Genomic DNA, 16,645 nt, shown 5'->3' with positions numbered 1-16,645 from the left:
TCCTTATTACTGCTTCCCTGCCTGTACCCAGCCGGTGGACACAGAGAGTTTCTGTCCCCAGACCAGGTTGTCCGCTGCCTCTGGTGCCAGGCGGGACGCAGAGCGGCAGCAGCCCTCCGGTAGCTCCCCTCCCTCACGCCCTGCAAACAACCGGGAACGGAAACCGGTCCCGGGCAGGGGAAGGCGGGCCAGTATCCCAACTGGGCATCGGTGCAAAGGGTGGGCGGCCACAGCCCTGCTCGTGCTTTGGGATTAAGAAAAAAATGTCCCCCGCAGGCCTGCCAGCCACGCTTTCCCTGCTGCCAGCGGGACTGCCCCTCTCGGTGGCCCCACAACCCCGGCGAGGGGACAGGACACCGGCACCGGGCGAAGGGCTCTCTCAATGGCTGGGATGGTAGCCCCATCATCTCAGGGGCTGGGCCGCCAGCCTTGGGGTTCACCGGGGCCGGCGTGTCTGTGACCCTCCCCCCGCATGCGGGACTCAGGGGGGCGTTCGGGGTCTCCACGTCCCCGCCGAGCTCTGCGCAGGATACCGCGCCTGGTTGGCAGACCCTGCTTCTCGCTGACAGTGGGCTCGGGCGCTTAGGGCGATGACGGGAGACCCGTACGGTACCACCGACCGTCCCGTCCCGTCCCGTCCCATCCCGTCTTTCCGCTGCCGGCGCCCCAAGAGCCAGCAGGGGGCGATCCCGGCGGGAAAAGGGAACGCGTCACGTGACAGCTGAGCATTTCCACCCCCCCCCTTTCTGGGGATGGGGGTGGGGAGAGGGCAGGAGACCCAGTGGCCCCCTCTCCTCCCTTCCCCTCCCCTCCCCTCCCTCTCGCCCTGACGTCACCGCCCCTCCGTCTCCCGGGCGACGGCTCCATCAGCGCTCGCGTCAGCGCCGTCCGTTCCCTGGCAACGGCCCGGTGTCTCGCTCTCCTTCAGCCTCGCGCCTGGGCGCGCGTCTCTCTGGCGTCAAAGTGACGTCAATCAGCCCGTCTCAGCTTTCGGCGGTGGGCGGGGGGAAGAGGGCGGGAGCGGAGGGCGGGGTGTGCGGGGAGTTGGGAGGGGGGGGGGGAGAGGACCGGGGGAGGAAGAGAGGGGGAGGAAACCGGCAGAGCGGGGCGGGGAGGCGGCGGCGGTGGTGTCGAAGAAGCGGCTCGCGTGTGTGTGTGTGTGAGGGGAGGGAGGGAAAGGGGGGGGTCGGGGGTGGGGGGAGGGCCGGGACATCCCGCGTGCTCCCGCCTGCCCCCCGGCGCACGCACACACATACACACACGCGGGCGCGCGCGCACACACACACACACACACACGCTCACGCACACCCTCGCGTGCACACAGCCCACCACCACCACCGCGGCGGCGGCACAGAGCCCCCGGCAGCCGCGCACCGCACCGCACCGCGCCCTCCCGCCCGCCCGCCCGCCAGGTATGCGCGGGCATGCAGCGGGGCACCGAGCGGGGTGCCGAGGTGGTGAGCGGGGGGACGGGGCTGCCGCCGCTCCGCTTACGGGGAGGCGGGGGCGGGAAAAGAACCCCGCGGAGTTGTGAGAGAGGAGCCCGTCGGCGGGCGGGGCTGACCGGGGTGTGCTGTGCCTTCTCTCCCGGCAGGTGCCAGCGCCCGCTTCCCCCGGGCAGCGCGGATGCTCCCGTCTTAGGCGCGGCGAGCTCTGCCCGCCACCCGCCTAAAAATCATGGTGATCATGTCAGAGTACACCGCCGTGTCCGGTGCCGGACAAGCCCAGCAGCGGCCTCTGCGAGTCGGATTCTACGACATCGAGAGGACCTTGGGTAAAGGCAACTTCGCGGTGGTCAAACTGGCCAGGCACAGAGTGACCAAAACGCAGGTGAGCGGGTGCGGGGTCCCGGGGCAGAGTTGTCCCTTCGTGGCAGGGCCGGCAGCGGGGGCTCTGCCTCTGCCGGTGCCGGGGATGAGGAGAGCGGCAGCGAGCTTCGGGCAGCCCGGCGGGCTGGGGGCATCTCCGGCCGTGCTGCCCTGCCGTACGCCGGGAGTTAGTGTGGTTGTTCGTCGAAGCTTCAAGTTTTCCCCCTGTGTGTTCAGCAGAGTCCACGTAAAATTAAAACCGAGCATGAATATAGAGAGAAAAAAGAGAGATTTCTGAGTGTTACGGTAGCTTCCCTGAAACGTTCTGTCTTAGTTTGTTAAAGCGTCCAACAAATTAGGGATCTTTTTGAAGACTTCAGACGGGTTTAATTGTTCCATTCAAAGTGTATGCTTCAAGAACAAAGGACTTGCAGTGTTAATTGCTGAAATAATTTATTAATGGGCACCCGGCCGTGTTTGTATTTGTAGTGCATGTCAAAATCGTATCAGTCATTACAGTAGAAAACGGTCTGTTACAGGAATCTGTTTTTCACTGGCATGGGATGGATTAAAAGATTTACCGAATCCTGTCCAGTGCTAATTTCTGCAGTTCTGTTCACTACCTTACGTGTAATCCTTTGACGTAGAAAAGAAAAATGAAAATGTGCTCTGTTGTGAATTCTGTGTGGTTCAGAAAAAAACAGAACAAGCTTTGTCAAGTCTGTACTTTAAAATCTACTTTAGTTGGATTTTGAATTTTGTGTGGGGGAAAGGTTTGGGGAGTTTTTTTGTTTGTTTTTTTTTGTGGGGGAGGGGGCTTGGGTTTTTTTGAGAGATCTTCACAGTTAGAATAACTAGTTCATAATACCTGGGGTTGTTTTGTTTTATTTTGGTTTTATTTTTTAAATCTGCAGGTTGCAATAAAAATAATAGACAAAACAAGGTTAGACCCAAGCAATCTGGAGAAGATCTATAGAGAAGTTCAGATAATGAAGCTTTTGAATCATCCCCACATTATCAAGCTCTATCAGGTAAGTGGTCAAATTTGAAGCACAGCATGTAGATGAGGTATATTTGTGCCCTTCTCTTGCATATGATTTTGCATCAAATATTAGAGAGGATGCATATTAAAATACTTTTTGAAAAACACTTAAACTAAGTTATTGAAAAGTCATTCATGATTCTTTGGTTCTGGTGTATTAGGCAGCCTTTTGACAAAATGCACTGTAAGATTTACAGTTAAAATCAGGCTGAAGTTTGTTTCAGATCAAGGAACTGATTATCTGAACTTCTTTGATTACCTTGCCTTTCCTAACTCCTTTGCTTTTCCAGTTTAGAAAACTGGAACTTCTATGCTTTTGATAAGAGGAAGGATTAAACTCATGTAGGATAGCAGAGAAGGCAGCACAAAAGTTGAGCTTGCTGTAAATGGAAGTGATTTTAAGTCAGTAACAATTATACCAAATAAGTCTAAATAGAAATCTATATAGAAAATAAAAAGCCAGTAAATGTTGGTATCTTAAAGTAGATCTAAAAAATTACTGTTTTATTATTCTGTTCCAGTTTGAACAGTTTTGAAAGTGATTTTTAAATATCTTTCTAGAATTTCACAACATGAATTTTACCTTAGATTTGTTCAGTTTCTGCACCGATGGATATCTTAACAGTAGAACAAATTGTGTTGTGCAGAAAACTGGATCGCATCTGTCTGGTGAGCAAGGACTGCTTTGCAAATTCTAAATATTCAATCTAATTAGCATTTGGTGTAAGTTCCTCTTAATCATCTTAAATAGTGCCATGTGGATTTAAGAAGAAGATGAGGTGTCACTGTCTGCCTGGACTTGTCTGGGAGGGCAACGGGCAGACAGGAATAGATGGATGAAGCAGCAGGTCTGAAAGTCAGTGTTCAGTGGTAAACACTGTTATCAGCTACAATCTTAACATTGGGTTTGCTAGCTTTGAAAAAAAAAAACAACAAAAAAAAAAAAGAAGAAGAAAAAAAAAGAAGCTCAATTAATGTGCAGGGCTGAAGGGCCAATGAGGCAGGTGCCTAGCCAAGGCATTATTTTTAAAGACTTTGACACACATGAAGTGCTTGATATTTATAGTATTAACCATAATAACAAAAATTATTCTGTGTTAACATCTGACGTCACTGTTGCCCGTAGGGCAGTATAGGATATACAGAAGCATTCTAACAGTACAGTTGATTTCATTTTGGTGGAATGATGTGGGTGAAAAGACTGTTTCAGAGCTTTCAGAACAGGAGGTTAAATTCCATCTAGTTGAACCACTTCACTTGGTGGAGCAAATGACGTTGGTACTGGACCATAATTTCTTTTCAGTGAAGTTTTCTTTTCTTTGTTGTTGTAACTGATGCTTTACCTGTTTGGTGGAGACTGAGAAGCAGGGATGGAATTAGATGACATACCAATGTAGGGTGTATGTTCTTGTATTATTTCATCATTGTTTTAGTTTCAGTGCAGCGTCTTAATTTCATCCAGCTGGCAACTTTCCCAGAACACTTTCCTCCAGTTTTTTAAACCGGGAAACTCTCTTCCTTTGCTCCCCATTTGTTTATTTTCATTTCATGTCTGTGTGTACTTGTAGTGAGGGGAAGACAAGAGTCTTCGAAAAAAAATTACATGTTAGGAGCCTGGAAGTGACAGCCTTTGAAGTGGTATTAATGACTTTTGGATTGTTAACCTGTCGTGAGCCTTCTGCTTCCCAAACAGAAGTACCTTCTCCTTGAAATTCCAGGGAAATGTTGTATTTTAAAATCTGAAATGAAAATATTGGAAAGATGTGCCATAGTAACCAAAGATTAATTTGAAAGTCCTCAGCATTTCTCATTTGTTGTTTAGCTTTTAGCTCTTTTTTTTTTTTTCCTTCAAAGGAAAAGAATTAGCAAGTCTCAAAGGAAGTTGATACTAGTTTGACAGGTGAATGCTGGGTGATATGTTGACAGCTGTGGATGTGCAGCAAGCACTCTCATTACAGAAACAGCAACCTATTGTCACTTGCATGGGAGACTTGCCATGTCCCCGGCCAACACCAATTGGGAGCTCTTTATTTGATACTGCTTCTTGATTTGTCCAAGTTGCAGCTATCTCTCCTGATCTGAGTTCTTGCTTGCCTTGCTTGAAACAAAGGCAACTTTATATAAACTTTAAATGTCTTTGCCTGTTCATAGTATATAAATGAATTATAAAAATTATGCGTGCTTTAACAAAAAAAAGGAATTCAGGGAAGTGTATGAAATGACTGAAATGCTCATCAGTTATCTTATAGAGATTAGGTGGCATGGTAATGGTGAAAAGAACAATGTCATGGGAAGCCATTGTAAATTGTAGTCACATAAGCATTGATTTGTTATCTTTTTCATTAACAATCTACTTGGAAAGAACACTATGGTGTAAAATTAGAATCCATTACTGCCAGCTGCTGCAGCAAGCAAATAATAGAACTGATATGTTTGAAAATATACTTAGAAAAATGAATGAAACTACAGAGGTCTGCATTTTTTTAAGCATGTCTTCTTGTGTTTTCACAGGTTATGGAGACAAAGGATATGCTTTACATTGTTACTGAATTTGCAAAGAATGGAGAAATGTTCGGTAAGTCTTCATTGTTGGAGCAAACAGTTTTTTAGGCTTAGAAACTGTGGCTTGATCGTTGTCATTTCTGAGTAATATATTCTGAATAAATTCAGGGTTGGTGTTGTCATCTGTCAAGCAGCCAGTGCAACACCTGCGGGATTATGGAAAATGTCTTCCAGGTGTTTCTAAATCCTCTGCCTCTTTTATTTTGTGTTGCAGATCATCTGACCTCCAATGGGCACTTAAGTGAAAGTGAAGCACGGAAAAAGTTCTGGCAGATTCTTTCAGCAGTGGAATATTGTCACAGTCACCACATAGTGCACAGGGATCTCAAAACAGAGAACCTTCTGCTAGATGCTAACATGAATATCAAGTTAGCAGGTAATAGGAAATACATAGTTACTCTATAAACAACATTAGACATGTAGTCAAATTCAATCTCCCTAGGATGATTCTACAAATTCATTTATAGTAACTGAAAATAAAACAAAAGTTACTGATGCTTCTCTGAATGTATCTCCTGGACAAAGGAAATGAACATAAATGACTAGGCAGAGAACAAAGCTCTACTCCCATGTCTCCATTTTCTTCCACTTTTAAAACGGCACTTTGTGGTTGAGTGATGTCTTTTACTTTCATTTCAGACTTTGGCTTTGGAAACTTCTACAAGTCAGGAGAGCCCCTCTCTACCTGGTGTGGAAGCCCACCCTATGCAGCTCCAGAAGTTTTTGAAGGCAAAGAATACGAAGGACCACACCTTGATATATGGGTGAGCTTGATATTCCTTAGAAATCACATTGCACACTTTGTGAGCATCTTTAGGCTTTCATTTTCATTGCTTCTACTAGAGTCACTCACATGCTGTACTGTTTTCCATTGACAGAGCCTTGGAGTGGTGCTGTATGTCCTTGTCTGTGGTTCTCTGCCTTTTGATGGACCCAATTTACCAACTCTGAGGCAAAGAGTGCTGGAGGGGCGGTTCCGCATCCCTTACTTCATGTCCGAAGGTGCTTTTTTCAGATCCTTAATGTTAGAGAAAGGGCTAGAGGGATTAGATGTCTTGTTGCCCTGTCTCTTCTTGGGTCAGTGACGGATGGGACTAGTTTTGCAGATGCCAGTCACTTTGTCTTTACATATCCAGTCATTTCTGTAGGGCAGTACTAACAGTTGAGGGCCTTGTTGCACGTGTTTTCTTTTCTGGTGTCTGCTTTATGGCGCATCTTAAAAGACTGCAATTTCCTTTCTTAGATTATCTCTATGGATTACAAAAATACTTGACACCCTAGTAGGGGAAACAACCACAAAAGAGAGAGAACAGAATTTCATGAGCCTGTATTGCTGAGATGAGTGTAGTTCTTTTAAGATATATTAACTGTGCTGTAGGGGTATATTTCAGTGTGGCAATGCTGTCAGGGACAGCAGAAATAGTGGGGCCTAGCACTGTTTCTTGAGCACTCCAACAGTCTGGTGAGAAAAAAGAACCAAAAAGTACTATTAACTCTCTCTGATTTGGATTTGAAAACAAGCGAATGTGCTTCTGTCTTCAAGTGAAGAGTGTATTTTGAAGCCTTCTGACCTTTATCAGATAAAGCCAGGAATGGCTTTGATTACCTGGTTCTAAACAAATAAGCAGTATATAGGGACCAGGAAGTTGTATGTGAAGGGGTTCTGAACTAAATTTTGACCTATTTAAGTGGATGCAGCATCATTAAGCCTGCATCCCCTCAAAACTAGCTCCTTCTACAAGGTGCAAGGCCACCTGAAACTTGCTGGTACCCAGTACAGCTTCATTTCCTGTAGGGACAAGTTGCTTTTGTGAAGTGTACATGGACATCTCTTGCACTGCTTTGAATATCTGGTTATCAGATCAGACATCATCTGCTCAGAAACCTTTAATTCCCATTTTTGCAGATGTCATACACTGTTGCTGGGGAGGTTTTTTAGCAGTGATCTGGGGCTGGGCTGTTATTTTTACCCCTTGCTCATGAGTTTTGTCTTTGTCACCCAGACTGCGAAACACTAATCCGACGGATGTTGGTTGTCGACCCAACCAAACGAATAACAATTTCCCAAATAAAGCAGCACAAGTGGATGCAAGCAGACCCATCCCTTCAACAGCAGCAGTCTTTGACCTTCTCCATGCAAAACTACAACTCCAATCTGGGTGACTACAACGAGCAGGTCCTTGGGATCATGCAGACGCTTGGCATCGACAGGCAGAGAACTGTTGAGGTGAGAAGGGCTTACCCCTTAGGTGTATCTTTGGTGACTACCAGGATGCCAGTGGTGCAGTCATGTGTATGTCATTCAGTGACTAGACTTGATCCAGTGTCACAATGGAGTAAAATCTTCACTGGCCACCTGGATTTTTATGTATTTTTGAGTGTGCTATTTTGAGGCCTTAGTTAGGAGTGTTGGCTGTTTATATCCTGAGTTACCTGTAGCTCAACAGTCCTTTCAATGTCTTCTAGTCCCTGCAAAACAGCAGCTACAACCATTTTGCTGCAATTTATTACCTGCTCTTGGAGCGCCTCAAGGAGTACCGAAGCAGCCAGCTCTCGAGTCGTCCAGCAACTGGCCGTCAGCAAAGGCCAAGGAGCTCAGAGATCAGCAATGAGGTAAGGAAGAGCCTTACTGGGATAGCTGTGTCCTTGGCTCTCTTTTTGCTGCCCCTTGATGTAGGAAAATACAAAATATTAATTCTCACGCTTCTGAAAACCAGTTCTTTCGGTGCCCTCTGATAGGACACAGCCTAGTGTTCTTCAGCAGGAGATGATTGAATACTAATGGCCTGTTTCCTAAGAAGTGACTGTGGATCATGGTCCAAAGGACCTGCCACCAGTGCAGGTTGATAAAGAGCCAAAAGATAAGGATTCTCATGGAAATTTGAACTCTGGCATGGATCGATTACACTTCATTGTTACATTGTAGGATCCTCAGAAGTACTTCATGAGTCAGTCCCTGTGTTTTTCTGACCTTCTTTTTCTTCTCCTCACCTCCTTCCCCTTTCAAGTGTGCTCTGGGAGCCTTTTTAAATTTTATTTCCAGTTAAATTCCATAACTTAGGAAAGGAGTTTTATATTTGTGTTGGCATGGAAGGAATAGCTTTGTTAATTTTCATAGCAGGTAAACAGAGAAAGCTAGCATGGAAGGTGGCTCTGAAATTCCTTGAGCCTTCAGTATCTAAAAAGTCACATGGAACTGCAGTGTATGTCATGTCTTCTGTGCATTGCTGTTTCTAGATGCCTCAGGACAGTCTCACTAGTGAAACCCTGCGATCATCTCTGCTTTACCAGCAACCTCAGAGCCTGATTCAGCCATCCTTGCAGGCAGAAATGGACTGTGACATGAGCAATCCATTACAGGTTAGTGTTCTCAGCTAAAGTGTGGGTTACTTTTTTTCTTTCCCTTCAGTTTTCTGCTAGTTCAAAACAACAGGGGTTGTGACTGTTGTTCTCTCCATCCAGTCTTTTATTTAGCATTTGGGCATGGTGTTGTAGTAGCCTCTCAAGCTATATGTCTACTGAAGACTTGCCATAGGGCTGTGAAGAGTATTAGAAAATAGTGCAGAAATAAGTGAAACCTCCTTCATTCTGTGATCTGATATGTTTTGCAGCCTATGTTCTTTCCTGTGGATCCCAACTTCAACGGGCTCTTCCGGAACCGCTCCATCTCCCCCAACAGCCTGCTGGAGACCACCATTAGTGAAGAAGTAAGGCAAGAGAAGGAGCTGGAAGATGAAATTAAGGCATATGACCACCCTATCTGCATCCCTAGCAACACCAGCAGGAGGCATACACTGGCTGAAGTGACCACTCATTTTTATCAGCGTGCCCCTCCATGTAAGTAAGTCTGGGAGACATGAAGAGTGTCTGTGGTTAGAGGAAAAGGGCAGAGCAGGAGTGCCATAGTGAACAAATGTCTGGGGAGTAGATGCTGATTTTACCTTGACAGGGATAGGAAAGCCTAGAAAAGTGGTCTGTGCTCTGCTCCTCCCATTTCTGTCTTCCTATGAGTAAGTGTGGCCCTTAAGAAAGGGACATTGCACTGTAGTGTTTAATCTAGATCACTTTAGAGTGAAGCGTTGTAACAAGCAGGACATAACCTTTCTCTTCTTCCTTCCACTGTTGTAACAGGGGAGGCTGGGGGGGGAGGCTACACTTACAAAAAAAAAAAAAAAAAAAAAAAAGGCATAACTAGCTGTTTGGTACAAACCCAGAGCCTATGAACTGAAAAAATAAGCAAAACTGTTCACAAAACAATAATCCTGTGCCAGAGCTGTTGTGCTAATGAAATGCTGTAGGCCTGATCCGGTGTAGTTTGGTGATACTGGAGCTGCTGGCAGAGCCAGGCCAGCCGGACAGGAGCCTAAACTTAGGTTATTTGTTGATGACCTCTTGCTGGAGCCAAGCCCTGTGACAGCACGAGTTGCTGGATACCTCTCCAGCTCGCAGCTGCTTATTAGTGCCAGGATAGGTGGGCAGAAGGCTCTGATGTCATGTTTGTTCCTTCCCATACTCATGTTGAGAATGCTCTTTCTCTCGCTCCTTCCCCTCTGTAGGTATAGTCATTTCCTCTTCTGCAAGCCCCACAGAGGGAACTAGTTCAGACAGCTGCCTTACTTCATCTTCAAATGACAGCTCAGTGGCTCTGAGCAGCTGTTTGGCAGGTCAAGTAATGACGGGGAGCCCAGTCACAGCTCGGATGACGTCGCCCTTCCTAGCTTCCCAGTCTGACGCTCCAGTGATACAAGCTCAGGGCTGCATGGGAGGTGCTTCCCTCCTGCCTGTCAGCTTCCAAGAAGGAAGGCGAGCATCTGATACCTCATTAACTCAAGGTAATGGTAATGTCTTCTTTGCTTCATGGCTGGGGAACTTCACCCTGCTAACTGCCACTACAAAAGGACAGCGTGCAGGGGTACTTGCTTGCCCTTGTTAATGTTACACTGAGGTCAGTCACCTAGATATTCACAGTCCCTGGGTGAGGGTCGGATACCCTGAGGGAAGTGCCAGAGTGGGAGGTTGTCAGACCCTGATGCAGCCTTCCCATGAAAATATTTATGTTGCTGTGAGTGGGATGGCTCCACTTCGCACCCAGAATATGGAGTGTGCAACATCAGGATTTCTATCTGATTTCTGCTTTGCTGTGTGTGTGTCCAGCTGCAGAAGGGTGTAGCTCTTCCAGACTCTCTTCCACTACATAAATTTTGCTCTGACCATCAGGTGGAAGGGTGGACATGAATGGAAGAGTTGCAGTCTCTTCCAGTGCTGTTCTCATGCAAATGAAGGCAGCTGCCCAGAAAGGCTGATCTATAAAGTAGGTTCCTGAGTAAATGTTAAGGAGGATTAAAGTGCGTTTCTTTTCCTTATGTCCCACAGGCTTGAAGGCTTTTAGACAGCAGCTGCGGAAGAACGCTCGAGCCAAGGGGTTTCTTGGCTTGAATAAAATCAAAGGCTTTGCTCGGCAGGTGTGTCAGTCCTCTTCATCTCGGGCAGCAAGGAGTGCCATGAGCCCTTTCCAGCACACGCAACCAAATACCTGCATGTACAGCAGCAGCGGAAGCAGCAGAGAGGGAAGAAGCCTCTTGGAGGAGGTGTTACAGCAGCAGAGGTGAGAAGCTGGCCAGGAGGCTTTTGCTGTTTTCGTTGGGGTTACACTGTTTAGAGGCAAGCAAGGAGGAGTAAAGACAGCAAAAGAGGTCAGGGAGTTTAATCGGTAGGGATGCCTATCCTCCATCTTTACTGTGTGGCAGCAGATAAACTGCTTGGCTTCCCCTGTGGCTTCCTGCACTGGCATATGTAACACAGGATGTGAAGTTCCACTTAAAAATCTCTACATTCAAATATTTGGAGGTTGCTGAATTGAGAAGCAGTTCAGTACTGTGGGGGAAAACATTACTTCTCCCCATTGCAAGCTGTGTTTTTCTTTGTTAGTTCTGGGAATGATCGCTTTCCTCCTCTGCCTCCTCCTGTAATTTTCCCATGGCAAGGAAGTGAGACCTTGTAATTTGGAAAAGTTACAGCCCACAAAGGAGGCACAGTTCCAGTGGCCTCAAATGTCGTGTGTGGTGGCACCTCTTCATTCCCATGGAAGCAAGTTGGAAAATGGAATTTCCGGTTTATCTGCACACGTTGTCTCTAGAACATCTATTATTAGCAGGCCAAAATAGTGACTAGATAACTTTCTGGCTCTAGTCACCCTCTCCAATATGAGGAAGAGCCAAGTGAAAACACTTTGACCTGGCATGATCAACTAGCTTGAATTGTAATGGCTGGGCAAGGAGGGGTTTGGCAGAGAGAAGGAAGCATGGAGGAAATGATGGTCAGGGGTGAGGGCAAGACAGACAAAATACAAATTAACTTTTTTTGTATTTTGTTTAGAATGCTCCAGCTCCAGCATCACCAGCTACTCCAGACGGCTTGTCCTCAGACTCCTCAGACACCTGCACCAAATGGCATCCCCTCCTCTGACAGTGTAGGTACCTGCAAAGCATCCCATTCTCTTCTGCTGTCAGAGCTACAAAGAGAGAACTCATTTGAGCTGGCCTTTGCTGGCAACAGCCAACTACTCCAACCTCATTTCTTTGGTGTCAGTGTGTCACCGGTGTCCTCAGCAGCTCACCTGCTAGACACACACCTGTACATCAGCAGCAATGTCTCCCCAGTCAGCACCCCCTTCTCTCAGCAACAGAGTTTCTCTGCACAGTCTCCAAGCTACGACGCTGTCGCTCTGCAGCACGGAGACTGTGAGATGGAGGACCTGACTTCCAACCAGCTCGGGAAGTTTGTCCTAGTCAAATGAGAGGCCTGGCTGCTATAGCTCATGCTACTCTTGTTGGGAAGAACTTTCACCAGTGTTTCATGGCTTGCGTGGCTCCATGGCTGGCTGGTGTCGTGTGGACAAGTGACTCTCAGAAGCAATAAATTTTGAAGTATGTGAAGAGGCTGTCTGGCTCAGAAAGCTAGCAACTTTATAGACCTGAAACAAGCAATATGTATGTCTTTTTGCTTCTACTGTTCTTGCACTGAACAAATATGAATAGAAACTGAATTTTTAAAAGGAAAAATAATGATGGGGAAGATGGGCGGGGCATTTGTGGGGACAGGGAGGGATGTGGTTGGGGAAGAACTCTTCGGTACTGTACTCAAGTCAGACCAATACAGCTCTGCTGTTATGCAAGATTAGCAGCTGTCAGTAGTGGTGACACAGCAAGGAGAGGCTTTTCAAAGAAGGGACCAGAGCCTCCCTTTTTCACAATATTCATTTATGGGTTTGTGAAGATGATTACCTCTTTTAAAGAAAATAAACAGAAAACCAGTGGCATGCAGCATTATGCATTCATAGAAGACAAAAATGGAAGCATTGCCATTTACTGTTGTTTTTTCTCCTGTTAAACACTCATTTTATTTAAAGAAACCAACATCCCCATTCCACACCTCCCAGATAAGCATACTTTAAATGAAAACTGTGAACTTCTTGCTTGATACATCAGCTAAAAAAGCTTTAAAAAGCCCCCTTCTAATTAGTATAGAAGCAAGTAAGCTATTGAAAATGTATCCCTTGAGATCAGGATTCAAACTGCATAATGTCTGGTCTTTTGCAGGGATGTTTGTTTGGGGGTGGTACGTGTGTATGTACATATACACACGTGCACACATACATAGATTTCGCTGGTCTGAATAATCCTTAGTGATCTTTTTATAAAAGCTCAGTTTTTTCATATTCTTGCAGAGGCACTGAGGAGGGAAGCATTTATACTAGTTGGGTGATGGGAAGGGTTTTCTTTTTAAAAAGCCCTCCTGGAGGTTGCCTACAAAGTTGCCTGAGGGGTATTTCTTAGTGCTGCATATTGTTATTTCCGCTGCTAATTATGTTTTTATGCATTTCATTATCAGGGTCCAAACAGAACTGACTCTTGGGGAAATGTGCAATATTGAGGTTATAATTACATACTGACAAAGAAAAAAAAAGGAATAGGCTAGAACAGAATTCTACTCTATCAGAGTACAGCTATTTCTGAACAAAACTGTATTAAAAGTGAGTAAAACAGCACAATCTTTGGGTGTTTGTTTTTGCTTGGTTTGTTTTTGGCATCTTAGCACAACGAGGTTTTGGATTAGATAGGTGTTTTTTCGTATGGTTTTTAATGCTGTATATGTATATAAATAGGAAGCAGAAAACTCTGTAACACTAGTTATTTTTTATATTTTGTATTATGCTTATATTGTGTTTCTGGTAGAACCCCCACTCCCCTCCCAAGGCAGAGCATGACTTCTGTTGGTATCAACTGATGTTATGCATAGGTATGCAGGGGAGAACAGACTGTGCCCCTGCAGAAATGGGTTTGGGTGGGGAGTGCAAATTTTGGAAGCAGGTGAGCAAACAGTGAGCCAGCTTGGCTGGAAGCTGCCATCCAAATGTCAGAAAATAGCTGCATTCTGTCTAAATGCTTAAAGGACCCATCTCCCTAGTGTGACACAGGGTGCCTTCAAGTTACCTTGGCTTCATGCAACCTGCAGTATTAAGCATCTGCAAATAATATAGATACCTTTTTTTCTTGTTTTGTTTTGTTTTTAAAAAAGAATAAAAAGCCAAAGATTGACCAGGTTAATTGGTGGGAGTAGGAAGGGTTGAAGATGTCATAGTGGCTCTGTCTGTGGCTCTCCATAAGCAACCTCTTTATCTGTGTGTTGTATCTGTGTGTTTGTACTGGTGCATCTCCAGTTTGCCACTGCTGCTACGTGGTCTGGAAGCTTCAAAGTGAGAGAAAATTGCTCGAGTTGAATTTCTGTTAACGAGTGGTGCCTTGCAGCAGAGAAAACACCAAAGTCTCATGCTCAATTGTAGTGGTTTAAAAAACAAAAACAAACAAACAAAAAACCCAACAAAGAAAAATAACCCAACCCAAAAACCAGATTGTGTGGAAATGGCTGGACAGGAGGGCAAGAAGAAGCCAGCTCATCACAAAGCAGCAACTTTGCCTTCAGTTTCGTAAGGGGTAGCACGCATACTAAAAACACAGAATTCTCTCTTCTGTATTTGTTTTGTTTGATGCCATGGATCAAAAGGCCACAGATTCTTTTGTTTCCTGTCCTGAGCAACAACAAGCACTTTACTTTCATAGTATTTTTTTTTCTTTTTCAATTGCTGTAGAACCTCTTTGGAATTATTGCTGGAGCAGAAAGAGGTAATTTTAAAAGTTTGGGTTTTTTGTAGATATCTTGACAGTGCTGTTCTGCAGACTGCAATGCAATAGGGTATTTAAAGACACTATGTGATTGGTTTAGTTAAGATGTATAGTTTATTTTTTATCATGACTGAACAATCATTTTATTTCTTATGTTAAAATGAGAGGTGTACACCAAAATGATTAGTCGATGTGTTTTATTTAATATTTAAATAAAAAATGTTTTAAAATCGTTGTGTTGCAGATGGTTCTGTGGAGCATTTTCTCCTGGTACATACACATGATTTGCATAGTTAAGGCTCATTTCAAAGCCTAAGTCCATGTGACATTACTGACACTTTTTATTACGTACTAAACGAAGAGGAATGGCAGGCTCACAAATCTGATAATGGGATATTGAGCCTTTCACTGGTAGGCAATCTATCTGAATCTAACCCAAGTCTGAGTAATCGGGTTATAAAATCTGACAGTGGGAGAGGAAAATGCTGAGGCGTGGCTTAGTTGTTACCAGATGAGCACTCTGTCCGTGTCACCTTCATCTGAAAGAGGCCCCGGCCAGATTAAGGCAGTGATGGAGAAAGTGCAGAGAGGGAGGGAGAGATTCTGGGAGTGATGGATATTTCTCCTTTCAAATGTAATTTGAGAATTTGAAAACAACACTGGAAAAGTGCAGGTTAGGCTGGCCTGGGAAAGTAACAGCTCTGCAGAGATGCCTTGGCTGGCTTTAAACAAACTGAGGTTCCTGCTGCAACCCCACAAGTGCCTTGGTGGCTGGCAGGTGGGGATGCCCCTCTGCTTCAGCCCAGCGTGGCTGCCTGTGTGCTGGGACAGGGGGTACCTGAAGCTGGTAGAGATGGACTGTACCAAGCATGGGCTGGGAAGGGAATTGCCCAAAGGAGGGGAAGAGGGTGAGTAGGGACACAAGGCCTAGGTGAGGATGGGTTTCATCTGCGAAAGGACCCATAAATCTTTGCAATCTCTAGTTTAACCTGGCAAACACCCAGGAAAAAAACAAAAAACAAACCAAAACCAACAAAGATTTAGGTTTGTGTTGTTTTGTTTTGTTTTTTAAATTCACCTATTACATTTTGAAGGAAGGGGAGTGTGGTGGGAAGGTAAATCCAAAAAGTTAAACAAAATCTCTGGGGGCAACACAGAAACTATTTATTTTGTTTTCAAAAGTTGTTTGCTGAGCTGGAATTTGTACAGGTCTATATGCATTTGCTGTGACTCTTCAACTGTCAGAAAAGTGTCATACAAGTGGTTGTCTAGGGTTGTGCTTTCAATGTCACCATTTAAAGTTAGGAATTTTGCAACTATTAAAAAACAATAGAGGTATTCTTAATTATTTTTGATTCGGCTTTTAATATGCCCTGGTTTAAGAATAATCCCAACTGCTGTTTTCAACAGGATTGTCAGGGCATTTTTTTAAACCCCAGTAATTCTGGGAAAACTCTGAGAGTTGCCTCTTAGTGGATATAAATCAGTGCAGCCCCACAAGCTTCCATTGACATCACTGACCCTTGGGTATAGAGGGATCTTGACAGCATCGTGATTTCTGTGAAATGGTAGGAAAAACAGGAACAAAGAAACCCTGGGATTCTGGACTCAGTTTCCATGTGTACACTGTTTCACTCTTGTTGCTTTAGTCACTGTCTTCCGGCCTTTCCTCTGAAATCTGTCTCTGCTCCTGTTTACCACATTTGGTTTTGTCTTTAATATCTCTCAAGATGCTGTTTTTCTTGGCTTTGTTTCTCACATTGCAACTTGGTACCTAGTTCCTTTTCCTTTCCTTCCCTTCCCAGTCTGATATTGGTGGGGGCTTTTTTCCCCCTTTTTCAGAATCTGGCAAGTTTAGCATAACCCCAAAAGTGACTGATCAAGCCTTGTTTTTTTTTTTAAAAAGGAAATACTTAGAGCTGGCAGGAGATGCTAGATGGGTAGCAATAAAAAACAGAGGCTGTCTTTGCAGGGAGCAAGCTGAGCTCAGACACCAAGCCAAGGACTCTGGTGCCAGTGTGGTCCAGTCATGGTAGCAAGGGATTCTCCCT

General features: G+C 45.2%; 1 protein-coding gene across 1 annotated transcript; it reads left to right on the top strand.

The window, feature by feature from the left end:
* The first annotated feature begins 1,259 nt into the window (after nucleotides 1-1,259).
* SIK1 (salt inducible kinase 1) lies at nucleotides 1,260-14,828 on the top strand. Its single transcript, XM_030469128.1, has 14 exons — nucleotides 1,260-1,412; nucleotides 1,595-1,830; nucleotides 2,723-2,839; nucleotides 5,362-5,425; nucleotides 5,627-5,788; nucleotides 6,052-6,176; nucleotides 6,291-6,414; nucleotides 7,416-7,639; nucleotides 7,879-8,025; nucleotides 8,650-8,772; nucleotides 9,024-9,249; nucleotides 9,969-10,244; nucleotides 10,786-11,017; nucleotides 11,788-14,828. The coding sequence occupies exons 2-14, from the start codon at nucleotides 1,678-1,680 to the stop codon at nucleotides 12,206-12,208; spliced, it is 2,394 nt and encodes a 797-aa protein (XP_030324988.1). The 5' UTR covers nucleotides 1,260-1,412; nucleotides 1,595-1,677; the 3' UTR covers nucleotides 12,209-14,828.
* Nucleotides 14,829-16,645: the final 1,817 nt, after the last annotated feature.

Source organism: Calypte anna, chromosome 1 (assembly GCF_003957555.1).
Source record: "Calypte anna isolate BGI_N300 chromosome 1, bCalAnn1_v1.p, whole genome shotgun sequence".
Classification (NCBI taxonomy): Eukaryota; Metazoa; Chordata; class Aves; order Apodiformes; family Trochilidae; genus Calypte; species Calypte anna.
Note: the sequence above shows the minus strand (reverse complement) of the source record. Positions and strands in the feature narration are given on the sequence as shown.